The sequence below is a fragment of the Otolemur garnettii genome, unplaced genomic scaffold, assembly GCF_000181295.1.
Source record: "Otolemur garnettii isolate 467f Iridium unplaced genomic scaffold, OtoGar3 scaffold00051, whole genome shotgun sequence".
Lineage (NCBI taxonomy): Eukaryota > Metazoa > Chordata > Mammalia > Primates > Galagidae > Otolemur > Otolemur garnettii.
In genome coordinates, this window is record NW_003852446.1 from 4,951,693 (window position 1) to 4,979,535 (window position 27,843).

Sequence of the window (27,843 nt, forward strand, 5' to 3'; positions counted from 1 at the left end):
ATGTTCTTAAATGATCTTCCTTGGATTTATAGCTTGCCGAACTTCTTTCTGGGCTCAGCTCCCCGTCTTTGACTTCATAGATTCTGATTCCAACCAGTTTTTCTTCCTTTGTTCAGGAGCCTCTGACCAGGGTTGCTACCAGTCAGCCATCTTCCCAGAATCCCCCCATAGCAGTAGTTTTGAAAATGAAAGTACAATCACTTTGAATAAAGTCCTGTTCAATATAACTGGCTGTGATGATGGGAGTCTTCTATATCTGTACTACCCAATAAGGTAGCCACTAGCCCAACATGGCCACAGAGCACATGGAGTATAGGTAAATACGTCTATTTAAGTTAAATTTAAATAGTCACATTTGGCTAGTGGCAGCAAAAATTATATATCATGACCCTACATTTTCGTATTTCTTCTCATTATGCTCAGTCCATTCATTAACTATTTATCAAATGTGCATTATAAGCCGGGCACTGGGCCAGGCATAGGGGTATTCAGGGGTGAAAAATAATCACATTCCCTGGTCATGTGGCACTTTGAATTCATCAAGAGAAACAGACTTTTATATGTGTGATTACAAATTCTGTTAATTACTATTAAAGAAAAGTAAAAGATGACAACACGGGCACTGACACTGGATGGGAACTTAATCTGGATAAGGGTAAGGGGTCAGGAAGGAGGGGGGGTCACATCTTACTGAACTCTAGCATAGAAAGGTCATGATTCATTTGGATTGATGACATGCAATGTTAAATGGGGGAAAGTGGCTCTCTGAATTTGTATTCCTTTAAAATGAAAGGAATTCCTTTAACAATTGCTCACGACAGGCCCAAATTTGCTATGCAAGATGATTTAATGAATAAATAGGGTATTTCTCTATTGGAAATAGCAGTTACACTATTATCCACAGGAACATAATTTGGCATAAATTACTTACTGTAATGCCATCTGGCAAAACCTATCACAAAATGTAAATGTATATACCTTCCAATGTAGCACTGCTACTTAATCCATAGGAATGTTTGTGAAAGTATAAGATTATATGAAGCCAGTGGCCTTTAGACTGTTTTGCAAATGAGTACTTTAAATATATATATATTTTTTTGAGACAGACTCTCACTATGTTGCCCTTGTGTACAGTGCCATGGCGTCACAGCTCACAGCAACCTCAAACTCTTGGGCTTAAGCGATTCTCTTGCCTCAGCCTCCCAAGCAGCTGGGACTATAGGCACCCATCAGAATGCCCACCTATTTTTTGTTGTTGTTTTTGCAGTTGTCATTGTTGTTTTAGCTGGCCCGGGATGGGTTTGAACCCACCAACCTCAGGGTATGTGGCCAGCGCCCTACCCACTGAGCTACTAGCACTGCCACTTTAAATAATTTTTGAAACCTGTGTATATGCCGTATGCATCACAAGTTGAAATCTAAAATTTTATATAAAGTTTTATATTGCAGAGGATGTAATTTTTGCTATATTCCAAATATTGATATTTAAATATGTAAGTTAATGTAGCTTTCTTAAATATACTCATATTCAATACATATTTGAATGCTACAGCAATTTAACAGCAACCATCATCCATTTCAAAATATTCTAAGATTTTAACAGATGGAAATTTTACATCCTTTTCCTTCTTGAATTCCTATTTCCATCATGTACTGGTGAATTTTATTCTGACGTAATATGCCTTTAAGTCTTTTGTAATTACTTTATCATCTTTTTCTATTATAAAAACATGCAAAGACACTGAAATTTAAGGTTTTTTTCAGGGAGGAGACAGAGTCTCACTTTGTCACCCTTGGTAGAGTGTCGTGGCATCATAGCTCATAGCAACCTCAAACTCTTGGGCTCAAGTGATCCTCTTGCCTCAACCTCCTGAGTAGTTGGGACTACAGTTACCCACCACAACGCCTGGCTATTTTTAGACACGAGGTCTTACTCTTGCTTAGGCTGGTCTTAAACTCATGATCCACCTGCCTCTGGCCTCCCAGAGTACTAGGATTATAGGCGTGAGCTACTGTGCCTGACCTTAAGGTTTTTCTTTACTGAAATTATAAGGTTCTAAGTGTAAAAAATTATTTTTCTTCTCAATTAACATTATATTTATTAGTACACAAATGACAAAAACATACGTATACACACATACCACACATTTTGATTAATATTTGTAAAGTATGAAAATGTAGCATCTTAATGAGCCTTGTGTGTGGATGAGTATTACTTAATACCAGAATGAGATAATTTGGTATCAATTCTATTCCTATTTTTCATTTAGGAGATATAAGTGCCAAGAAACTCTGTTTACTTAAATTAGAAGTAGATGAGAAGGGAAAGAATGTTTTTTAACAAATGTCACTCAATTCTCTGAACTCCCTGCAAATTATATATCAAAAATAAGGCAGTGTCAATAAACCTCTACCTCTTCACACAGCAAAAAAAAAAAAACAAAAAAACAAAAAAATAAGACAGTGGTCTAGCATTATCAAGAATTCTTTTTAAACCATCTGTCAACAAACAACTCAGTGGTTACCACCTTCAATTTCATTAGAAGCAAAGAATTAGAAACCAACTGATTTGAAAATGAAACTTGCAACCTAGAACTTGCAAAATGAGGATTCAAATCCAAGTGCACCTGTCTGAGATCCCCTGGTTTATCTGTCATACTACACACACCTTCCTTAGATGCTGTGGAACTACCTTGCCTCTATGTCAAGGCTTGCTGTAGGAACTCAAACTTATTTAGAATGGAAAAAATCCTATCCTTTTACATTTCTCTGTAAGAATTTGGTTTAAAAAAATAAAAATAAAATTATTTTTTATTTTTATTTTTTACTGTTTGGGATTCATTGAGGGTACAAAGAATTAGGTTACGCTGATTGCATTTGTTAGATAAAGTCCCTCTTATAATTGTGTCCTGCTCCCAAGAGGTGTGCCATATAACATGATCCCCCAACCCCTCCCTCCTTCCCTCTCCCCATTTATTCATTCCCTTACTCCACCTTGTATTAGCTCATCTACTGCCTTCATATTAGAATTGAGTACATTGGATTCTTGCTTTCTCATTCTTGTGATGCTTTACTAAGAAGAATGTGTTCCACCTCCATCCGGGTTAATACAAAAGATATAAAGTCTCCATCTTTTTTAGTGGCTGAATAGTATTCCATGGTATACATATACCACAGCTTGTTAATCCATTCCTGGGTTGGTGGACATTTAGGTTGTTTCCACATTTTGGCAATTGTAAATTGAGCTGCAATAAACAGTCTAGTACAAATGTCCTTATGATAAAAGATTTTTTTTTCTTCTGAAAGATTATATTAGTTTGCAAGGTGAATGAATAATTTTACAACTCTTGTAAAAAGTTGTGCTCATAACCCTTTAACAATTAAACTTGCATACTGCCAACAAATCATTTATAAGCAAAAATCATCAAACCAAAGAAAACACTGGATCAAACTGTAGAAAGGGCCAAAATTATCATTTCTAGATTAAAGGAACTAATAGAACTAACAAAACTGAAGAGACAAATAAAAGAATAATCTGCTTAATTTTAGTTTTTAATTTTAGATTCAGAGGCTACCAAGAGAGCAGTTTTTTCAATGTCCAGAACACTGAGCTAAAAGAAATGGATTGAATCAGAGAAACACAGACAATGAGGCTCAACTAGGTTCTCTACGGTCATTTCATCCAAGCCCCTAGTTGAATGATGAAAAACCAAAAAGCTACAGTGGTGTGCCCAATGGCCTGCTTCAGCAAGATGGGTGGCCAGGAAAAGGCATGTTTCCTTTTGGAGAGCAAGAAGGATGAATCATTTTACCTAATTGAATGATACTTTACTTAGATAAAAGAAGAACAATTAACAAAGTGGTATACACACGCCATGAAATACTATTCAGCCATAGAAAGATAGAGATTTTACATCTTTTGTATTAACCTGGATGGAGATGGAACACATTCTTAGTAAAGCATCACAAGAATGGAGAAGCAAGAATCCAATGTACTCAATTCTAATATGAAGGCAGTAGACAAAATAATATACCCCCACATAAGAGAAAAACTCAATTCAATTCAAGGTGGGAGAAGGGAGAATAAGCAGAGGAGAGGGGAGGAGGGAGAGGGCACAGTTGGGTGCAGGACACAACTACAAGAGGGACTCTACCTAACAAACACAAACATTGTAACCTAGTTGTCTAGGTTACATTTATCTAAAATTAATCCCTCACATTAATCTAAAATTTAAAAAAAAGAGGAACAGTCTGCCACCCAGAATACAAAATTTTAATGCACATATGAAACAACGACATTCTAATGTCCAGAATTACATGGAAACCAAAATTACACCGCTACAAAACTCGAGGAGAAAAGGCCACCTGTCCTGAAGTCCAATGTACTTTTTACTATCTTGGGAGGATCAGGATCCCCCAGACTGCTAGAAGGAGTTGGTAGGCTCCCATTCACCAGCTTTAGTAATTAGATGAGCAACTTCTCATTTGTAAAACTCGGGGGAAGGAAGAGGACTGAGGTCATAAGGATTTAAAGTGCTCTTAAAAATCTGATACTCCATGACTGATTTTTAATTACAAGCTACCTTATATCTACCAAAAAAAAGTCAGTATGCTAATTGTACATCTCTGGACAGTGAGTCTTCACCTGAGCTACTGCTTCAATACCTGATTCTCTCTGGGGCCTTTTGCTTGCATCCAACATTTCTCCCCTCACTCCACTGTACCTTACACCTCTGTAGAGCTGTGGTTTCAAAAGCTAAAATCAGCACATTGTACCCCATAAATGCATTAATGTACACAGTTTTGATTTAATTAAAAAAAAAAAGCTATCCCAAGAACTGGCATGCATCCATGCCAAAGTTACTGCCAGTCCATAGGCATTGAGAAAAAGGTCAACATTTTTAAGTTTCCCATTAGGCTAAATTTGTTCAGTTTTTAAACGTGGAGATTATACCTTTTTTCTTTGCTTTTTCTTGTTGTTGTTGAGACAGAGTCCCACATTATGCCCTTAGCAGAGTGCAATGGTGTCATAGCTCACTGCAACCTCAGACTTGGGCTGTGGGCATCCCGCAGCCTCAGCCTCTGGAAGCCACTGGGATTACAGGCACCCAGCTGGGTTTTTCATTGTTTTAGGAGTTGTGAGATTATACCTTTTCTAGTAGGAGATGGAATTTATTCCTTAAAATGTGCTTAATTATTAAAATAAAAATCAACAGCTCCCCCCAATTAAAAGCCTTTTTAATTTTTTTTTTTAATAAATGAGTCTGTGAAATTCCAAAGAACATGAACCTCAGGGAGAGCTGATTCAGGAGGCCTGGGGAGGTGAAGAAAGTGTCACTATAGGTTACTGCAAAGGTAAGTAAAGAGGTTTCTTTGGGCTCTAAAATCAGGGCACCCTGTCAACCTCCCCACTTTTCCACCACCAGAGCCAATTATAGGGGCCCACCAACCTCACTCCCCAACAGGTAATCACTTTTCTCATTTAATAAATCAAAGTTAGCAGGCCCCTAACCTTGACCAAGGTTTCTAACCCATGACTTTAGTCCATGACTAAAGAAGGATTTTAATAATTCACTTAATAAAATAATATACTTAATCAAGTTAGCTTGCTCATAATGCTTTCAGCAGGACAAAGGTATGCCCAGCATGATTTTCTCTGGCAGGTTGCATATTGCTCTGGATATTTTCAAGTAAAATGGAAGCCATAACTGGGCTCTGCCGGTCTGTGAGAGCACAGCTGGAGGTGGAGGGAGGGGGGCATCCCAAGCCAAATAAATGCCACGTGCAATCTGAGATCTGGACATTGCCTGTTCTCTTATTGCTTCCATATTCCCTTGCAGCTCAGAGATTTCTGTTGAGTACCCCGTGGATATAGCAAAGGTTACTACATGTGTCTCTTTTGTTGTACGCAGACTACTTTGGATCCACTGTGTGCACCTCCAGACTTGTATTCTCAGGCTGAAAGTGGTCTCAGTATGTAGCTAAGGTACACAAGCCATTGGGTTGAATGAAGAATGGGAGGGGCCTGTCCACAGAAGCTGTTCTGAATTAACTGAGTCTCCATAAGTACACATGAGGAGGGAACCAAAAATTCTCAGAGGACTGGGCTAACAGCCAATTAATCACAAGTGCAGCCCGGTCCACTTCCTTTGTGTAAAGCCTTCAACCCTCAGCACAATCTTTTTTGTTTTTTGTCGTCACACTTGAGAAATGCATAGTGCATCTCAACTACTCCTGATATAAACTTAAGTTTGATCATGACTTGTGTCCCTGAACAGGAGCCAGAGCTGTATATGTCCACATACGTGCACCTTACCTGTCACATGAAGACTTGACTGAGGAATAGTCCAGGAACTATGTTTTCTGTTCCTTGGCATGGTAACATCAACCATGTTCCTGAATTCAAAGGCCATGTCTGAAGGTCATGGATAACGAGACAATGTCTGCAGGAGCCAGCCCTGGCTCCCAAATGAAAGTTCTTATGTCTGAGGAACTAACCCTGAGAGAGTGGGGAGGTATGGCTTGTTGTTCACACACATGCTCAGCCAGGAGTCTATCTGGAACACTCCAAATGTCACTCATGGGGTTTTTTACAACAGGCAGGACATAGTATATCTTGTCTTGTTGAACCTGAGAAACTGTTCAACAACCTGACAATGCTGCAAGCACCAATAACTGGCTCTCCAGCTCCAAAAGAGGATTTTCAAACACTCATTTTAAAAAGCGGACAGAAAACCAATAGCCTAAAGCCAGGGGATTTGGGTTTTTCCTCAAAATCTGTCTAAGAACTCCATAGAAATGATTTCTTATGGTAAAAGGTAAAAACTGCAAAATAGGGTAACAAAAATTTTGTGTTAATGGTCATTATTAAATTGCTTTGAATATATACATATATTCCATATAGCTTGACTACATGCAGTACAGATTGAGAATTTAATATTGATGAAATTTCATGTGTGTTGTCCTTTTATTTAATACACATTTAAACACTGGGTATTAGACCTTTGGTGAGTATCTAATCCCAAATACAACACTCCTTCTATGTGAAATCATTTGACTTGTGCCAGCCCGAGGAAGATCTCTCTCTCTTAAAGGTCATGGTTACGTCCTTGGGTGATGTTCAAATTAATTTCTTTGAATATATTCTCTTTTTTTATATATGAAGTCTCTGGTTTCCAGAAGCTCTGAAATTATTTGCAAACTAGGTTTTATAGAGATTCTCAGGAAATTAGAAAGGCCACTCCAGGGAGCACAAGGCTGCACTTGAGGAAGATGTTGTCCTCTGCCAGCTGTTCCCAATTTACCATTGGCTTCTTGGCACAGATTGGGCCCTCTTGACCTTGGTGCTATTGCCAGTGGGGCCTGGGTCATTCTTTGTTGTTTGTGGGGCTGTCTTGTGCACTGTAAGATGTTTAGCTACATCCTTTCCCTGGCCTCTACCTGCTAGATACCAATAGCACCCTCCCCTCCACACTCATGGTGTGACAACCTAAAATGTATCCAGGCATTATCATATGTCCCCTGGGGAGAATAGTTGAGAACCACTGACATAGACCCACCTCATGCATTGAAAGCTTAGGCTCATGAGTCAGGGAGATCTGGGATCAGCTCCAACTCTGCTAGTTATCAGCCCAACATCTCTGCCCAAGTTCCCTGGCTTTTTTTATTCTGTTCCTTCTCTATGAAAACACGAGTCATTACACCTCCCTCACAAGGGCTGTTGATGATGAGAAAAAAATAGACAAAACATCTAGTAGGTACCTAATGAATATTGGTTCCTTCTTCCCTTCCCTTATTGCTATTATTTCAACCCTACAACCTTAGGACCATGGGAGAGGGTTGACAGAAGGGATTATGTGTCCTCCATGGTCTTAGAGGAATAATCCTAACACTGGGAGGATATTACACACACAGCTATAGTCCTCAAAAGCCACTATCTGCATATCTTACCTGAAAGAGAAATCAAAGATTATAAAAGTATATTCTACCCCCAAACATGTTTAGAAAACATTCCTAAGCCTTTTGAACACTTTGGGGATTATTCTATCACCTAGCAGCTATCATCAGGTAATCAGCTAAAATCAATGTCTGGGTGGATCTCAGTTTAAGAAAATGATGTAAAATGATATAGGTATTTAACACCCTCTGGGGATTTATTTACATTATAAAGTGATTCCTCTGCAAGCTTTCAGAGAAGTTTTTAAGACAGAGTCTTTGTCTGTTGCCCTGGATAGAGTGCCATGGTGTCATAGCTCACAGCAACCTCAAACTCTTGAGCTCAAGCAATCCTTTTGTCTCAGCCTCCCTAGTTCTTGGGACTATAGGCATCCACCATAATATCTGGCTAGTTTTCTATTTTTAGTAGAGACAGGGTCTCTCTCTTGCTCAGTCTGGTCTCGAATCCCTGAGCTCAGGCAATCCACCTGCTTCAGCCTCCCAGAGTGCTAGGATTACGGGAGTAAGCCACCGTGCCTAGCCCTAGTGAGCTTTCTTAACATGCCTAAAACATAATTCTATTTATAAAGGGTTGGATTACAGACAACCCATAGATACCAATACCGTGCTTATTATTCTAAATAATCACAACTATTTTATAAAGTGAGGCAAAGGAGTCACTTCAAACTCCATACTTAAAGATTAGTGGTGTGCATATCTTTTTTAACTTTGGGACCTCAACATCAGTGTGTGGAAATTTTCAATTAGCTCTTTCTCCCCCCCCTTTTAACAGCTTGACTGAGGCATAATTTATAGACCATAAAATTCATCCATTTTAGAGTACAACTTAACAATGTTTAGTTAGTTTATAGGGTTATGCAACTATCACAACAATCCAGGTTGAGAACCTTTACAGCACCCAAAATCAAATGGCTCTTAACAGCATTCCTAGGCTGTAGGGAAGTACTTTTACATTTCCTGGTTCAAACGAACCACAGGGCCTAAGCATCTGAGGGAGATCTGAGGACCAGTTGAAGTTAGCCTTCATATTTGCCAACCCCCTTCCATATTCCAAGTCTGTCAACTTTAAAACAAGCAACACTTGGCCCCTAAATTGAGTGTAGTATGAAGCATGTTTTATGGGTCAAGTAGAAAAGATAGCGGGGCAATCTTCACCTTTCTCAAGAGAAGAGGGAGGGAGTAGTATCCACATAAAAAGATGGAAATAGGAAAAGTTTGAGATTTGGACAGAATGGTTAAAAAAACCCAACAGTTCAAACAAAGATGCTAAACAACTGAAGAAGAATGAGAAGGACTTTCTCTAAATCAATTAGTTGAAGTTAGGTGGCTTAGTTCACAGGCTGCTTCTCATTTGATGGCCTGTTGCTATGCTTTAGTAGGTAAGGAACTGAAAATCTCAGTAGTATGGAAGTGTAACAATAAATCTCACCATATGGCGGGAACTACAATATATGGCACAATAAAAGTAAACGTTATGGCACTTGACTTCATGGCAAATAATCTTCCATTCAGTTGGAACAGAGATTCTTCCGCCAGAAAGAGAAAAACTGGACAATTTAATTTTCATCTCTATTCATGCACAAGTCTGTGTTGGAGTTCGTCCATGTTTTCTATTATGTTACTTGAAATATGGCTGCATAGTTTGATACAAACAGTATCTCAAACAGACATCAACAACTTAGTTTTGGACCAATTGATTTCATTCTAAATTATTGCTGGCTGACAGATGCTGGTAGCTGCCCACATGAGATCTGAAAAAGTCATGTTCTTTAATTTAATATAATAATTTTAAATTATAGCTTTATTAAGCAGAAACACAGATTTATTTATAGCTAACACTGATGGTTTCTAATGGGTTTCAGGGTTGTATTATGCTATTCACTGCAGCCCACATTTGGACAGCTTCAATTATCTGAATCACTACCAAAACATTCTGGTACAAATAATTTCCTCCTTGATCCAAAGCAATGAACAAATGCTACAAAAGCAGTCCTTAGGAGAGCCACCCCCACATCCACACAATGTCGTTTTCTCCTTGACTGACCCACCTTCAAAGAACATTTCTGCCTTCGGGCTTAAAGACATCCTGCTTAAAATCCTCCCTCAACCTCTGTGCTGTTGTAAGACACTGCTTTTCTCTTAAATGCGGGGGTTTGGTCTTAGCCCTAGGTTCTTCTTTGCCTTTTCTCATGGTTAAGAACTTTATCTCCAGGACCCAGCTATCACGTCTAAGCAAACATTAATAATAAGCATTTCTATATTTTTATAACCCACCAAGTGATTTGATATAATTCTGGAAGACATAGAGAAGAAGTTGATAGAGATGTTAATAATATTCTTTACAGACAAGGCAGCTGAAGCTCAGAGAGTCTCTGTAAGTTACCTGGGGCCACCCAGCCAGTAAGCAGCAGATTCAGCACTCAAATCCAGGTCTGCAGTACGCCAATCCCACCTTTTCCTTTGCTATCTCCAGGAAGTCACAACCCCTACCTCCACCCTTGCCAGTCTCTCAAGGCTTGGCACTCCCCCTTCCATCTCCATCTGGCACTGACATGGCCACATCTCACCAAATCTCAAAGCCAACATGCTTATTAACTCATCATGTTTTGCCCCCAAACCAGTTCCTCGTCCTGACTGGCTCATTTCTACTCATGTCCTTTGTTCCCCAGTAACCGGACCCTAAAATCTCATATCTAACAAATCATTTTCTCCTCCCCATTCCCAAATCCAACCTGTTACTAAAGCCTGGCAATAATTCTTTCATGTTGCTGTTTCCACATCTATCCCTGCTTACCCAATGAGCAGCTTAATTCTGGCTCTCTCTGCCTCTCACCCCAAATATCAGATAACCTGATAACTTGACATCTATCCTCCCTTCATCTGATTGGTCTCACAAAGCTCCATCAGTTATTATATGCATTTTTAGACCTGATCATGTCACTTTGCTGTCAACCATCAATGGTTCCCACTGCTTACAGAATAAATTACAAAACCATTCCCTTCAAACTCAATCCATCCCTACTTAGACTTCCATGTTAGTCCCCTTCTGCACAGAACAAGCTTTCCACTGCAGCCAGGTTGGTCATTACTTCCCATGTGATTCACCTCCAGCCCCACAAAGCAAATCCAAATCTAAGGTACAGATAAGTCCATCCCCCTTCATGGAGCCTGTCGAAACACCCAAGGCCTGAGAGAATACCCTCTCCTCTGATCAGCATTACTTTCTACCGTTCGGTTGTCATTCATATAGATCTTCAGTGCTGTCTTACTTTCCTTCCCTTCCTTCCTTCCTCTTTCTTTTTTTTTTTTTCTTTTCTTTTCTCCCTCCCTCTCTTTTTCCCCTCCTTTCTCCCCCCCCCTCCTTTCCTTCCTCCCTTCTTTCTCTTTCTTTATTGAGACAGAGTCTCACTCTGTTGCCCTGGGTAGAGTGCCATGGCATCATAGCTCACAGCAACCTCAAACTCTTGGGCTCATCGACCCTCTTGCCTCAGCCTCCTGAATAGCTGGGACTACAGGCACCTGCCATGATGCCTAGCTAGGTTTTCTACTTTTAGAAGAGATGGGGTCTTGCTCTTGCTCAGGCTGGTCTCAAACTCCTGAGTGCAAGCAATCCACTGGCCTGGCCTCTCAGAGTACTAGGATTACAGGCATAAGCCACCTCCCCCAACCTTACATTTTATTTGCTTTGTTAGAGGCCCAAGCAGATTCAAAGCCCCTGGAAGCCAAAGCCTGTGTATGAGGGCCTCAGTATCTATGCAGCCCTACCTTTGAGTAGTAGGTACTCAAGTATTTCATTGTTTGATTATGTGGCTGCCAGTCATCATTTCTTACAATGCAAATAATATACACTTGAGAAGTTACAGTCTTCTGGGATTAATGTCTTCATGGCAAAGTGAGAGAGAACCAAACCTCAGCACTATCTTTGTAGGCTCCCAAGATACAACAACTCGTACTTAGTTTCCACACCATGAAAAGCTTCTATAGACTAACCTTACCCCACCAATATCCTCAGGATTTCCACGCTGCTTTGTCAGAAACTGAAAAACAAGTGATTCATATTTTGGCTCCAGACCCAAAGAAAACAAGGGCCAAAGGTCAATGCTCTTAACAAGCAAGACAGATGGCCCTGTGTATTCTGGAGGAGGGAGGACACCTCCTTTCCTGTGTGACCTTCACCAACACCTCACCACCAGTCAGCCTGGCTTAAAACAGGGCCCAAATAGCAAACTGTAGCGGCAGAAACAGAACTGGATCAGGCTCACTGTGACAGTGAGTTTTCATTCCCAGCTGGAATGAAGGAACTTTGCTCCTCCCTGCCCTGCATCCAGAGCGAATGCTATAACAGGCCAGGTTTCTGCTATTCCTGTATGAGCTCAACCTGTCAGGTTATACTTCCTGGCTGGGTTTCTCAAAGGCTGACTGAAGACAAAAACCAGCTTCTGGAAACAGGGCAGGTACTTTCGGTATTTACAGTCACAACTGCACAGCCTACTCCCGAGGCTTCACCAGATCAGACCACAGCCTGCAGTTCTAACAGTTGCAAAGACACAGTTCTATTAATGGCTTCAGAAGGAAACAACACCCAGATTGAGGAGTATGCTCATGTTGGGCGCCCTAGCGCCTAAGCCCTGCCAACTGCTGTACATTTGTTTCTAAAGTGAGTGGCCAACATAGATGCTGCTGGAAATCTATCTTCCATGTCAAATCAATCCCTGATAGTGGCTGCCAGAGGTTAGGAAAGAGGGTGGGCAGGAAGGACGTGAGTATGGTTATAAAACTGCAACTTGAGGGATCCTGGTGGCAATGGAAATGTTCTGTATCACGAGTGTGGAAATGAACACACAAACCTACATGTATGATAAAATTGCATGGAACTAAATAAACACACAAGTACTAGTAAAACTAGGGAAACAGGAATAAGAGTGAGGAACTGTCTCAATATTAATATTCTGGTGATGATATTGTACTATAGTCCTATAAGATGTCACCCCTGGGGAGAAGCTGGGGAAAGGGTACATGGATTTCTCCTGTATTACTTCACAATTAACGGTATGTAAGTCAACAGCAATCTCAAAATAAAAAGTTTAACTTTTTAAAGTTATAGTAAAACAAGTTAAATTCAAAAACATAGCCCTCTGCAGTATGTAGAATATGAGAGGATGCTAACTTATGACTTCAGTAGGTACAAATAAAAGATGTAAAGTTAAAAACAAATTAGTCCCTGAATCTGGACTTACTACAGGGCTGTCACCCAGGTCAGACCACCAGTGGCCTCAATCAGCGTACATGTGGCCTTATACCTATACTTATACACCTCCAAAAGGACCTCTGACTATAGTTTACCCAGAGAGATGTTAGCCTCTTTCTGTTTATGACACGGTGGCATGCTGACCTTGGGAAAACTCACTCTATTCTGAACTAAGTTGCAGTTAGCACAGCAAAGCTCATTTTCACCTCAAAGTCCCATCACTTAGTGCTGCATCTACAAGGAACCCTGCCATTCTGCATTTGTACCCATTCACCATCCTACATCAAATACATAAATCACTGGAAAATACAAACACAAGAGCGAATGCCTACTTTTACAAAAGGGCTTACTCATCATTTTATTAGACCTTGCAAGGAATTTTTCCTAAGGCCAGGGAGGATAAAGATCCCAGGCATTCTGATTTAATGTGGAAAATACCATTAGTTCCCTTCTTCATAAAGCTGTAACACCTATGGCCAACCTAGGGATATCAGCCTTGCATTTCAGTGGTTCCCTTAGTTCTCAAGCAGGCTCAACAGTTCTTTTCTATCTTTGCAAAGAGAAGCAAGAACACTGTCTTTACTCACCAATGTCATTGCTGCGGTCTGACAGATCCTTGTCCAGGATGCTGGATAGCGAACTGCCCGCCAAGTCAATCTTTGGACCGTCACCCCTACATTAAAAACACAAGTCCAGACATTTAACAATTGGTGTGTGCCCTTGTCATTCTGTCAGCTTTCTTGCTGCACACACGTTAAGGAGTGTCCTGTGTGTGAGGTGGGTAGAACTGTCACCTTTGTGAGAAAGCCAGAGAGCCAACCAGCCGTCCAGCCACATGGGCTGAAGTGTAAACCAGCTGACAGGTTGGATGTGCCCCTCTCCAGCACACATTTTCAAAGATGGCTATTTTAATAATAACTGTTCACCAATGCACTTCCTGCTGGGTACATGGGGTGCAACACAGGGCCTCCTTCTGTTCTGTGGCCAAATAAGCACCGGCAAATGCAAACTGAGAGCTTTCCTTTTAAGGAACAAGGAATGTAGCCAATGCTGCTTGTCAAAGGTCAGCTACTTTTAACCTTGAGAAGAGGGTTTTCTGGCCTGGGCTGAGGCATCAGGCTGGCTGTTGACAGGCACAAGGTGTCGAGTTGAGATCTGGCAGCCTGGAAGCTGGCACTAAAGCACAGGCCTGTAAAATTAGATGGCTCCTGGGTGGGTGCCCCATGCCCATCAGGACACAAGTGACTTCCCTCTGTATCTGGGCTAGGAGGAGCTCTTTGGGATGGGAACAGGCCTTTAAGACTAGAGAAACACAGCTTCCTCATGCATGAGCAGAAGGTTCCTCCAACTTCCCCCCAAAGGTAGCCCTTTAGGCCCTTCAGGGGGAGTAAGTTGTAAACGACATTATCCAAGGGGTATCATAGCAGTGAAATAGGAAAAGATCCCTGCCCATAAAATGAGAGGCAGAAGTTAAGCAATTGTTCTCAGGGAAGCAACAGAAATAGTCCAACTCAAGCTCCTAAAGGTCACCATATTGAGCTCTGTAGTTAAACCACACAGGGAGTAGTAACAAGCTCTTGCAGACACCTGTTGTGCTGGGGGAATTAATAGGCAGTACTCACTCTGGAAGGGCTCACAGTCTAAATGGGAGTGACAGATGACCACAGGTCCACCTGGCATAGACCACGGAAGATGCAGGTGTGTCACAGTCCCATGGGAAGAAAAGGACAGGGTTAGACAGGGGATCTGCATGGTAGAGGGTGAGGGTTACACAGAGGAGGTGGCATTATAGTTGGGTCTTCAAGGAAAAGAGAGAGAGGACATGTCTACAATAGGCTTACTTGACCAAGGACCTGGGTATGGGTTAGAGTGCCAGGGTAGCCGGGTTCCCAGGGCCAAAACCTGAAGTCCTCAGAAAGAAGCAAGAGGAGAAAGGCTGGGAAGGTTGGCGAAGGCCAGACTGCTGGGTTGGATACTACAGGGTTTGGTTTGTCTGGGAAGTAACAGCAGACAGAGGGACCGCTATAGCGGGAGACCTACAAACCCGGAGGTAAGGGACAGTAGTGTGGGTAAACTCCAGACAAGGGAACTAAGGGGGTGAGCTCCTGGGTTTCTTACTCAAGTAAAGGTAGGGAGGGGAGACATATTCAGCACAATGTGTACATCCTTGTCACAGCAGAGAAGGACCAATGGAAGGAGGTGAGGGCCCCCCCACCCCAGTTCCCAAGCAGATAACACTGACTCTTAACCACAAGCACCCTCAACCAGAGCCTCAAACACAGGTGAGAATCCCAGGGACTAGGCCTGGGCCAACACCTTGGCCTCCACTAAGAGAAACTACGGTTCCAAGACTCTCCTGTGAGTGTGTACTGCCAGACTCGTTGAGCCTTACAGAGCCAGGTTGAAACAGAAGTTCAGGTGGAGCATAAACTCTTCTACTTGGAAAGGGGAAGCAACTTGGATATCAGAGAAGAGCCTTTATTCCTACCTCACTCCAACTTCCTAAGGCTATAGCCCCCCACCCCTATCCCATGGCCAGGTTTCTGTAGCAGAGTATCTTATAGGGCCACTGCCTTACACATATCTCAAGTCAAGAGAAATGGCAGGATATGAACATTTATTTTAGAACATTTTATTGTCAAGACCCCAGAATCCACCAATTTGAAGGTAATCTTCTGAATGAAATGGTTTTAGAAGTGCAGAATTACTAACAGAAAAGTATTTTTAAAAATCTTCCTTTCCGGGTGGCACCTGTGGTTCAGTGGGTAGGGAGCCGGCCCTATATACTGAGGGTGGTGGGTTCAAACTGGGCTCTGGCCAAACTGCAACAAAAAAACAGCCAGGCGTTGTGGCAGGCACCTGTAGTCCCAGCTACTTGGGAGGCTGGAGCAAGAGAATCACCTAAACACAGGAGCTGGAGGTTGCTGTGAGCTGTGTGATGCCATAGCACTCTACCCAGGGCAATAAATAATGTGAGACTCTGTCTCTACAAAAAAACCAACCAAACAAACAAACAAAAAAAAAAGTCTTCCTTTCCTTCCCCCAGATCTAAAGAAATAAGTTATTGAGGGCATTTAAATATTATTTGGTATCCATAGAACCTGAAGGATTTGGCATTATCATCTTTCAAACTAACAGGCTGAACTCAAGCTATACTCACAGCCAGACAGTCCTGTCCTTTTTAGAATACACCAAAGACTGAAACTTTTGAGAACATGTGTTCTGCCCTCAAGAGAGGCCACTTAGGCAGGCAGCAAATCTAATGAACTCCACTAGGCTTTTTTTTTTTTTTTTCTGGTCAAGGGTGGAAGGTGGTTTGAGATGACACCCAGGTGGGCAGCTGGAAAGTTAGTCAGAGGGGCTGGTGGTGGGGAGGAGGAGTTTCGCTCATGAGTTAATCACATGTATCTCAGAACAACTCAGCTGCTTCTGAACATGTGGTTTATTTGTGTATTTTGGTAAGTGTCAAACTTGGAGCTATTTCCCTGTGATGTGACAGCTAGAAGCTTCCAGTCAAATGTGAGCCTGCCTCAAGGGACTATAGGGGCCTCTGGTGTGCAACACTGTGCTCATTTCATCTTGGGCTATATTCGTTTCCTATCCTAATTTTCCTTTTATTGTCACTCTCAACTAGTCTTTCATATGTAATTTTGTTTTGTTTTTCTTTTGGATATAGATAATTTTTAATTGACAAATAATTATATACATTTATAAAACACAATGTGGTGTTTTGATAGATGTATGTTACATTGTGGAATGATCAAATCAGGCTAATTAGTATATCCATCACCTCAAACATTTATTTCTTTGTAATAGAATGCTTCTTTATTTACTTATTTATTTTTGAGACAGAGTCTCACTTTGTCACCCTCCATAGAGTTCCCTTGCATCAAAGCTCACAGTAACCTCAAACTCCTGGGCTTAAGTGATCCTTTTCGCTCAGCCTCCCAAGTAGCTGGGACAACAGGCACCTGCCACAATGTCTGGCTCTTGCTCAGGCTGGTCTCAAACTCCTGAGCTCAGGCAATCTACCCACCTTGGCCTCCCAGAGTGCTCGGATTATAGGCATGAGCCACCATGTTCAGCCAGTAATAGAATATTTAAAATCCTCTTTCAGCTGGTTTGAAATACACATTATTAACTATAGTTACTATGCTGTACAATAATCCAGAACTTACTCCTCTGTAGATGGAACTTTGTACCCTTTGACCAGTGTCTCCCCTTTCTTCATCTATGCTCAGGTCCTGGTAACTGACATTTTATTCTCCACGTCTACGAGTTCAATTGTTTTAGAGTCCATATGTAGGTGAGATCATATAGTATTTGTCTCTCTGTGCCTGGCTTACCTCACTCATGATGTGCTTTTTTTTTTTTTTTTGAGACACAGTCCCACTCTGTCACCCTGGGTAGAGTGCTGTGGCGTCATAGCTCATAGCAACCTCAAACGCTTGGGCTCAAGTGATCTACTTGCCTCAGCCTCCCAAGTAGCTGGGACTACAAATGGCCACCACAACACCTAGTTTTTCTATTTTTGGTAGAGACCAGATCTCGCTCTTGCTCAGGCTGGTCTTGAACTCCTGAGTTCAGGCAATTCATTTGCCTTGGCCTCTCAAAGTGCTAGGATTACAGGCATGGCCCACTTCACCTAGCTAGTATGATGTGCAGTTTTGAAAGTTATCTCAGACTCTTTGTGTAATGGTAAAGGGCAAAATCAAGTCATTTTTAAGAATAGGGTATGTATCAATAACATTTAAAATGTTCATATGCTTAAATCCAGTTCTGTAAGTCTGTGTTAAAGAAATAGTCTGCAATACCCAAATGGGTTTTGCACATCAATGTGTTTATCAGTGTTATTTTGTAATGAAAAACTGAAAAAAAAAACTGGAATCTTTCCTAAATAGGAGAACACTTGAATAAACCATGATATTTGATGGATTTTTACATAGCCATTAAAATGAGCGTTATAAATGGCTTATGCTGACAAGAATAAATGCTTATGTTACAATGGCAAGGGACAAAGGCAGGTTAAGAATGACACACACAGCAATGAACATACACCCATATGCCCTCCTGATGTATCAGGAAGACAATTTTCCTGTGGAGACTGGAAGAATATTTACAGTGGTTATTCCTGGGTATTCTGATGGGTGATTTCTATCATCCAGCTCAGTGCCTGGTAGATGCAAGGGATTCTAAAAACATCTGTGGAAGTCATGTATATTTGCCACATTTTCTGAAATGGGAATGTATTATGTATTTGTATAATAAATATAGTTTCCCCCCAAGACAAAGTTGTATGATGTTCAGAACAATCACACCTGTGTAAAATTGGTGGCAAACAAATCAAATCAGACATAGGAAAAAGATGAGCAAGAAATTGGGTACTGCCTGTGGCTCAAGGAGTAGGATGCTGGCCCTATATGCTGGAGCTGGCAAGTTCAAACCCAGCCCCGGCCAAAAACTGCTAAAAAAAAAAAAAAAAAAAAAGATGAGCAAGAAACAGTTCAAAATGTTAACAGCAGCTGTCTTCAGGGTAAGACTCTAGGTGAGTTTTTCTTTCCTTTTACAGTTTACTTTTATAGTGAGAAGACTCATACAATTCAGGATGCTCATGTTATCTCTCCATTCTCCTTAACGGTATCATCAAGGTAAAAGGTGAGACCTACAATCACCCTGACCGGCTTGCTGATTCTTGGCATAGTGGTTATGGCGCCAGCCACATTACTAAGGGTGGTGGGTTCAAACCCTGCCCGGGCCAGCTAAGCAAACAATGGAAACTCAACAAAAAATAGCTGGGCATTGTAGTGGGCGCTTGTTGTCTCAGCTACTTGGGAGGCTGAGGAAAGAGAATCACCATGAATTTGAGGTTGCTGTGAGCTGGTGATGTCTCAGCACTCTACGAAGGGTGACATAGTGAGACTGTCTCAAAAAAAAAAAAAAAAAAAAAGAATCACCCTGATCATAGGTGCCCTATGAGGTCATCTTACCTGGGAAGCAACTGAAGTGTGTGTGGAGTCAAGGAATTTTAGATTTGTAAGTGTAGGCCAGGTGTGCTAATCTAAACCTGCTGTTTACCCCCAGTGTGACCTGGACCAGGCTACGTAACCTCTATGGAACTTGGGTGTTTCATCAGTAAAACCACTGGTGGGCTAACTCGAACAGGATCACCTCCAAGGGGCCTTCCAGAGCTCTCATTCCATAATTTCAACATTAGAGAAATGTTGGCATCTGGGTTGAGGTTGAGATGGGAGGTGGTCCTATAAGTTTTGGGCAGTCTGGGACATTTTCATCATTCCCTTGCCTCTAAATTTTCATGTCTCTGTCAATGTTTGGAATGTCCTCCCTTTCCATTCTACTTGAACAAATGTAACTCACCCTTTAGTGCTCTGAGATCTACCTCTCTTCCCATCATTTCCTACAATACCCCTCTACTCCAACCCTTATCAAAGCATTGCATATTTACATATGTACCTAATGACCTCTTCCACTTATTCTTTAGAAAGGGATTTTATCATTTCTTCCCTCTTAATACAGTGTCTTGTACATGTAGGTATGCCAAAAAAGTTTTTGTTTAACTCCATGAGTAAGCAAACATTGTGATCTGTCTGGGTCTTGTACACCTTAGAAAATAACCTGTGTGTAAGTTATAATCTTGATTCTATTTCTAACCTCCTGCCTTGGTCTGCTCTGGCCACTATAATAAAATACCATAGACTGGGTGGCTTATAAAGAAAAAATTATTTTTCTCACAGTTCTGGAAACTAGGAAGTCCAAGGTCAAGGTGTCAGTGGATTCTGTGTCTGGCAAGTGTCTACTTCCTGGTTCATAGATAGTGCCTTCTCACTATGTCCTTATGGGGTAGAAGGATGAGGGTTCTCTTTTATAAGGGCACTAATCCCATTTGTGAGGGGTTTGCCTCCATGACTTAATCACCTCTCAAAGGGCTCACCTTCCAATCTGTCACCTTGGGGGTTAGGATTTCAACACATGAATTTCAAGGGTGGAGGACATAAACATTCATTCTATAGTACCTCCATTTTCAAAGCATTTCTCACACTTGAGTAATGTGTCCACACTTTTTAAATAAAACAAAATTTTTTGCAGATCCCCAAGTATATATCTATTATGGGGTGAATTGTATCTCCCCAAATTCATATGTAGAAGCCTTAACCCCTAGTACCTCAAAATGTGACTGTATTTGGAGACAGGGCATTTAAAGAGCTGACCAAGTTAAAAATGAGGTCATTAGGGTGGGCCTTAGTCCAATATGGTATTCGTAGAAGAAATGTAGACACAGAGACACCGGGATTACACAGGGGAAGGACCATGTGAAGACACAGTGAGAAGGTAGCTGTCGGCAAAGGATAGAGGCCTCAGAAGAAACCAACTCTGCCAATAACTTGATCTTGAACTTTTAGCTTCCACAACAGTGAGGAAATAAATTTCTGTTGTTTAAGACACCTGGTCTGTGGTACTTTATTATGGTGGCCTGAGCTAATACAACATTTCTGTTTGAGAAATCCTAAGAAATTAAAAACATTCTATGACAATGGATAACAACAGAAAACTATAAAGAATATTATGTAGACGAAAACCAAAGGTGTGAACCATTTGGAGCTACTAGAGGCTCAATCTCCAATTTTGGAAGCACTGTTCTAAGGGCACTGGACAAAAGGAAAAAACTATTATGCTCCAAGTTGGCCAAGATGGCTACCCCTCCAGTGGCATTTAATGTGACCTCAGATGAACTCTTTCCAGGAAGAGGCTTCTGACTCAGGGGAGTGTTTCGTGTTTCGCATCTCTGGATGGGCCTACAGGCTCTGTACAGATGGTCTGATGCTCTGAACCATGAGGGACCATTCTAAAGAAATAGGAACTAAAAAGAAAAAAGAAATAAGAACTAGTCATTCCTAAGTGACTTCTCCCAAGACTCTAAAGTACAAGCCACATCTTGACAGGAAGGAGACTGGGATCCCTCCCATCTCTCTAACTGAGCCCTGATCCCTCATGCCAAGAGCCAGACACAGGCTTAAGTTAAAATGATCTTCTATACAGGGCCAGAAGCAAGCCTATTTTGAAAACACAGTAGGTGTAGTTTAAAAAAGGTCCTGATCCTTCCAAGTAGAGAAGCTGCAGCTGGTGTTTTGACAGTGTTCAGACTGTGGGTGTGTAAGCATTTTATAATGTCTATTTGTAAATGCCTTTCACTGTATTTATAGACTCTTACAACAACGCTAATGAATATCAGTTCTGAAAAATGCCAGAGTTTCTGAAATTCTATAAAGCACATGTCTGAAGTAGCCGATGCCCAGTGAGGACGCAGCTCCCAGTAGTCCCCTGTTCTTCCCTGTCTGCCCAACATGTGAGTACCATTTTGGCAAAAAGGATGTGATTGAACCTAAAGAAAAAGGACAAAGCCCATCCTTTTGTAATTTATAAGCTACTACCAGCATTTTTGTCTGGTGAGCTTCTATGCCCACTACTGTTAACTACAAGGAGAACGTACTAGAAGGCAGGCAATATCACCATATATCCAAAGATATCAGAACAAGGTTTCCGTTATTTCTAATTTTTAAATCAAAACAATGCTATTTTCTTGTATTTTTCTTAGCAGTTTCAGTTACAGACACTTAAAACACATGGCTTGCACAGGCAAGCAAAGAGTTTCCTTGTTTTATCGGACCAAGAACTTAAATCACAGAGAAGGGACCGAGGCCGAAAGATCCCCAGCAGGTATAAGCAGAACCAGCTATCCCACAGAAATACCAGCAGCAGCTACAGTTTACTGAACATCTACCCATGCTTGGCACTAGAAAAAGTATGTTTCATGCACTAAGTATTCAGTCCTCATAACTACCCCTTGAGGTTCCTATTACACCCCATCCCTTTCAGTGAAGGGATCCTGTCCCTGCTGCTAGGAGCACTGTCAGCAGGCAGCCTCTAGCTGCAGGCTCTCCCAGAGACCATCTTAGCTGCAGAGAGGCTCCTCCTCCAAGGCACTCACTCTCTTCTCCAGGGTGGCCCATACCTCATGATACAAAAATCTTGGACATTTCTGCCCAACCTGGGATGACTCAGATGGGCCATTTTAGCTGCAAAGCTCCCTGTGTATTTTGCTGAGGCTTTTTGAGTGAATATTGCAACTTCTCCCTCGGCCCAAACCTGCTTCCTTCTCCTTTCCATGGGTATCAAACCCTAAAACATATCTTCATGCTAAATACTGGCTCCAAGTCTGATTCCTGGATAACCCTGCCTGTGACATCCTTATTTTCATAATACATATAAGGAAACTGAGGTTCAGTGAGAGTAAGTCACTTGCTGATAAAAGGTCATGAAAGTAGAAATGTAGCAGGGTCTAGATTTGAGCCTATTAAGTCCAACTCCAGAGCCCAAGCTCTTGGCCCCTTTTCAAATTTGGTTTCCTTAGCCTTCTGGAGACAGTGAGTCATCAAGGATGTCAGATGGTCTTTTCTCCCCGGCTCACCGCTGGCTGGGTAAATTGCCCCTGCTCCCTGAGTTTAAAAGTACTACTAATAAACAAAAATCATGCACTGTCCCATCCAGAGGGACCTGCTTTTCCCACTTAGATGCAAGACAGAAAAAGAAGCTTTTGCACAGATGGAAATGTCGAAGACGCACCGTGTGCATCCCTTGAGAACACAATCTCAGCCAGTGGCATGGCCCAATTTAGCCCGAGTTGGGACAGTTAAGCCAAGACATGTGGCACGGAGAAGGTGCTGAAGAGCACAGGAAGCCAAGCCAAACAAATAAATAAATAAATTAGCAGCAGCATTAACCACAGCAACAAAAATACGCCAAAAAGAACCCTAAAACCTTCTGGAGGTAAGTAGAGATGAAGGGAGAAAGAGCAAATCTACCCATTCCTACTGAACAAAAGATTCCAAGTCCAGATGGTGACTCTATTTGGCAGTTTTCCCTCAAAGGGATATACTACCATAATGCACATGTTTGGGCTTTAACTGCCTAAAAGATGTTACACGGGGAAAACTCTGGGAAGAAAAGGAAAGGAAAAGAAATAGAAAAGCCCCATTGCCCATGCTTAGGAAACCATTAAAGCACATGTTGTGTATCCTCTATTTTTCACCACTTTTCATCCCACCTAGGAGTTGTCAATGCAAATGGATCACAGATGTCAAATGCACAGAGTCTGGAGAAACCCCTTGAATTACCCTGTATTCATTCTTTCTTTCTTTCTTCAACTCTGCAACCTCAACACCCTCTTCTTAAGTAAAACTGCTACTATGCCTGTCTCATCGCTCACTGTGCGACTCCCACCCAGTCACACACCATGGGATGCAAGGCCAACGCTAGAGAGCGCTCCCTCCCTGCTCTGCTGGCCACCTACTCCTAACATCTCAGACTGCAGCTCTGGCTGTTTAAGCTGGGTAGAGATTACCCAGCTCTAGCCCCCATTTTATTATAGACAAGGGTCTCATGCTCTGAGGATGAGAGTGATTGGTGGCAGAGCCGGAAACAGATGGAAGGTTCTTGATGCCAAGCCAGTCCAATCTTTTCCCACCACATTTGGGATGGTGATAATAAAAAATGAGCATCCATATGCACATATTTTATGCTCCAAGAGATTTTTCTCTCAAATCAACAACTATAAGAGGGCTCCGCCCATCTGTGAAGACAGGGCACACAAATGTGAAGCCAGTCCTTCAGAAGCGTTCTGCCCTGGCACTGGCACTGATGCTACTGCCCATGTTGGTTGGATCCTTCCATCCAAAAAGGACAAAACTGGAGCATCAGCACCCCTAGTTTCCTTCACTCATGAGATGGAGGGTAGGAGGAGCCTTCCTCTCCTTTCCCAGAATACAGATCCAAAGACTCTGCTGATATCTGTGCAGTTCTTACATACTCACCTGGTGACCAACAATGTCCTAGGAGTCACAGGCACTTGTGGACTATGAAAGTAGCCCCATTTAAATATGGGGCAACCCAAGTAAGGCCAGGGGCTCAAACAGCAGGGACTAGCATGGTTTTCCTGGCAGCTCTCCCCTTGCACCTAGTGCCCTTGTCCGGCTGAGCACAAACAAGGTTGGCTATTTATAGCTGGCTAAGATACACTGGAAGGTGATAGGACACTGCTCACTCAATTCCCCTCAAAATTTCTGTTCTTTTTGCAGATTCTGCAAGTAGATCCGGAAGCAGGCCTCTCTCCACAGCCCATCCAGGGAACAACAAGCCCTATGACCACATAAGGCAAAAGGATGATGAATGATACCTGCAGACTGTATCTGCAGACCCACAGCTTGGCATCTCCAAGAAGCACTTTAAAGATGCTTTAAAGAGGGGGTTTAAAGATATTGAGAACAATGCTTGGGCAGTGCCTGGAGGAGGGAAAACTCATCATCATGCAATTTTGAGAAAACTTTGCGGGATACACTGAAAGAAGAATACTCAAAGAAATAGCCCATGGAAAAAGCATTATAGGAACCCATTAGTACGATGCATGTGTGAAGTGTTGAGACTTCCTAGTGCAGTGGTTCTCCACCTTCCTAAATGCTGTGACCCTTTAATACAGTTCCTCATGTTGTGGTGACCCCCAACCATAAAATTATTTTCATTGCTACTTTGTAACTGTAATTTTGCTACTGTTATGAATCGTAATGTAAATATCTGATATGCAGGATGTATTTAGGAGACCCAAACCCTGTGAAAGGGTCATTTGACCCCCAAAGGGGTCACGACCCACAGGTTGAGAACCGCTGTCCTAGTGTTTCCCTACCTGCTGCCTGCTATTAGTGGCATGAAAATCAATGTGGGTAAGGCTAAATCCCATTACTATGATTGGTTCTTACTTCAGCAAAGAAAATTAATTCTATGTGTGAGTAGAAAGAAAGAAAGATTATACATAACATGAAAGGAGATCAGCAAATAATGAAGATATCCTTAAAATACAACATGGTGCTTTCCCCTGTGCCTTACGGGATTCCTATGCTCCATGACTCAATAGCTCTCCTGCAGTTCCCAGCTTTCCCTGAGTTCTGACTCTGTTGCTACATCTAGGGGGCTGCTCATGTTCCTAACTCCTACCTACAGGCCTCCCAATGTGCTATCTGAGGATGTCCACATTTCCATTCCCATGGGGCTCCAGAGTATGACTTGCTTGTCACTATGTGGCAACCCGTTTCCCAGCAAGGTCACAGATTTGGTGAGTGCCTCTCAAACTGCCAGGCAATGAGCTAGGTGCCTGAGACAGAGTGGCTTGTTTAGACTCTCCACACCTGAGCCAGGTAGGCCTCACTGTGTCATTTTGCAGAAGAGGAAACAGTCTTGGGGATGTGAGAAACTTGCCCAAGGTCACAGGGTATTTAAGAAGAGGGATATGGTCTTGACCCGGATGTGCCTAGTCCCAAAGCCTTAGTAAGCAGTGAGTAGGTAGGATCCATGTCTGGCCTGGTTACCCTAGTTAACTACTACCTAGGAGAGGGCCCTGGCTGAATATAGGCACCCGATAAATATCTGAAATGAATGAATGAATGAATCTCTCTCTCTCTCTCTCTCACACACACACACACACACCCTACACACACATCTCTCATCACTGAATCTCTATCTAGTATCCATTCTCTATCTTCTTTCCAGAGCCAATTTCTCACAAGATATCTCTACCCATGCTTGGCCTCTTGTCCATTTTTTCTTCACCTCACCCCAGATCTATCTTCTACCCCAAATTATTTCATAGAAATTGCTCAACTGGGATCATCAAGGGTCAGCTAACAACTAGGGCTGGTGTGTCCCTGGCTTTCACTATGGCAGCAGTTCTCCTAGTGTGGTCCCTGGACTATCAGCAGTTATGACACTGGGAGCTTGTGAGAAATGGAAATTTGGGGGCCTTAACCCAGATCTACTGAATCAGAAACTTGGGGCAGCATATGTCTGTGTTTTGACAAATTTCCTTCTGCCCCAAGAGGGGTCCCAATGCACTGCCTTAGGATGTCCACATTTCTGCTACCTGAGATTACAGTGACAGAGTTGGGACTCAGGGAAGGCCAGTGTGATTCTGGGGCACATCCAAACATGAGAACCATTGAATACTAGTTGTTCCATGAGCCCTTCTTCTAGCTTCCTTAACAATACACTCTTCCTACCCTCTGATGACTCCCAGTCCTTCCTCTACCCTCTAAATAGTGACTTTTCCCTACAGTTGTCTCTTTTATCTCCTCTTCTTTTTCTCCATAGTCTCCCGGAGTGGCTGAATCCACTGTATGTTTGTAACAGCCATCTATGAGCCATTGACACCCATCTCTGTAATTCCTGGCCAAGACCTCTCTCCTGAACTCTCTGGAAATGTGTCTTTATTCTGACTTGTAGAAAAGAAGTGAGATACTCAAATGTCACACAAGGGATCACTAGGACTCTTTGAAAAGAAAACTAAAACACCTAAGTGATCCAAATTCAAGATGATGGTCTAAGCATCCAAGCATACAGTTTGCCTGCTGACTTACGGATTCTTGTGTATACACACTAGGTAGCTTTCTCTTCCTCTTTTGTGATTAAATGGTTGACTGGTTTATACCTAATAAAAGCAAAGAAGTATTTTACAATGCTTTCTTTTGGTGGGCATGGAGGCTGTACACTTTACTGAGTGATTAGTACCTGGAAGCTTATTTCCTGCTAAATTGTAACCCCAGGGTCTTAAGCCAGGACGCCTTGGTAAATCTAAAGAAAAAATTAACTTCCATGCCAGTAAGTTGGTCTCCAGAGAGACATTTGCCCTAGCTAAGCCCTCACTTGATGTTTGGCATATAAATGTTTACTTAATCTTTGCCTCAAGCTAAAATGCCTCAGAGCTCATCAGTCTTTATCTTCCAGCATTTCTCTGAAATCCAGGGCTCCAGCATCATTATAAGTGAAAAAATAAAAAAGCAATCCCACTGCATCTCCCATTCTGTGTGCCAGCTCTCTCAGGACAGCCTCCAGGACCTTGGAGGAAAGGCACATGGTGTATTTAACATTTAAGGCACTAGGTCATCTCTAAGTGGCACAGGTCTGGGAAGTCTCTGGGCCTCCTGCCTATATCCTGGTGTCCACCACCCAAATGCCTGTCTTCCAAGGCTACTCCTCTGACACATGCTTCCCCATGTGAAAGCAATGGATAGTGCCTTCTGGGACGCCAGAGCCATAGTAACCCAGTCTCACTGACTGACCTGCTTCCACCCTGACAACCTCACAGCCACCACACAAAGCCAAGGCTATTAGCTCTGGTCTGCCCGACACAGTCCGACCACTGCAGTGTTAAGGTCACATCTCCTACCTGCCTTCAAAAGGCCCCTCCTTGTTGAAGGCTAATGCTGCTTGCTATCAGGCTGTTGAACCTTTCTTATCACTATCATCAACCCCCAGGATACACAAACATCTGGGAGGACACTAGCTCTTAGAACACTGGCCTCTCCCACTCCAGCTCTTGCTGTCTGAGCCTGTGATGGCCACATGGGCCATCCCCAAACCCGCCCCTCCCTCCCCAATACCTTCAGCTCTGAGACTTTCATTTATTCATTGCAGTCACACACATTTGCAACCCCACCAGTTGCCTATATGTTCATCTTCTGAACAACCTTGCCTCCAAGGTTGTAAGCATCGGCATTTTAGCTTGAGGCCACCACCATCTC

The 27,843-nt window shown here is 42.2% G+C and overlaps 1 protein-coding gene across 8 annotated transcripts in view; it reads right to left on the bottom strand.

Moving 5' to 3' along the window:
• The window catches only part of SH3KBP1 (SH3 domain containing kinase binding protein 1), a 357,471-nt gene that overhangs the window by 28,710 nt on the left and 300,918 nt on the right, over positions 1–27,843 (bottom strand). For all 8 annotated transcript variants that reach the window (XM_023514341.1, XM_003791888.3, XM_023514340.1 and 5 more), the window contains one exon: positions 13,792–13,877. In XM_023514341.1, the coding sequence (XP_023370109.1) occupies positions 13,792–13,877 (86 nt within the window). The remainder of the gene's footprint in view (positions 1–13,791; positions 13,878–27,843) is intronic.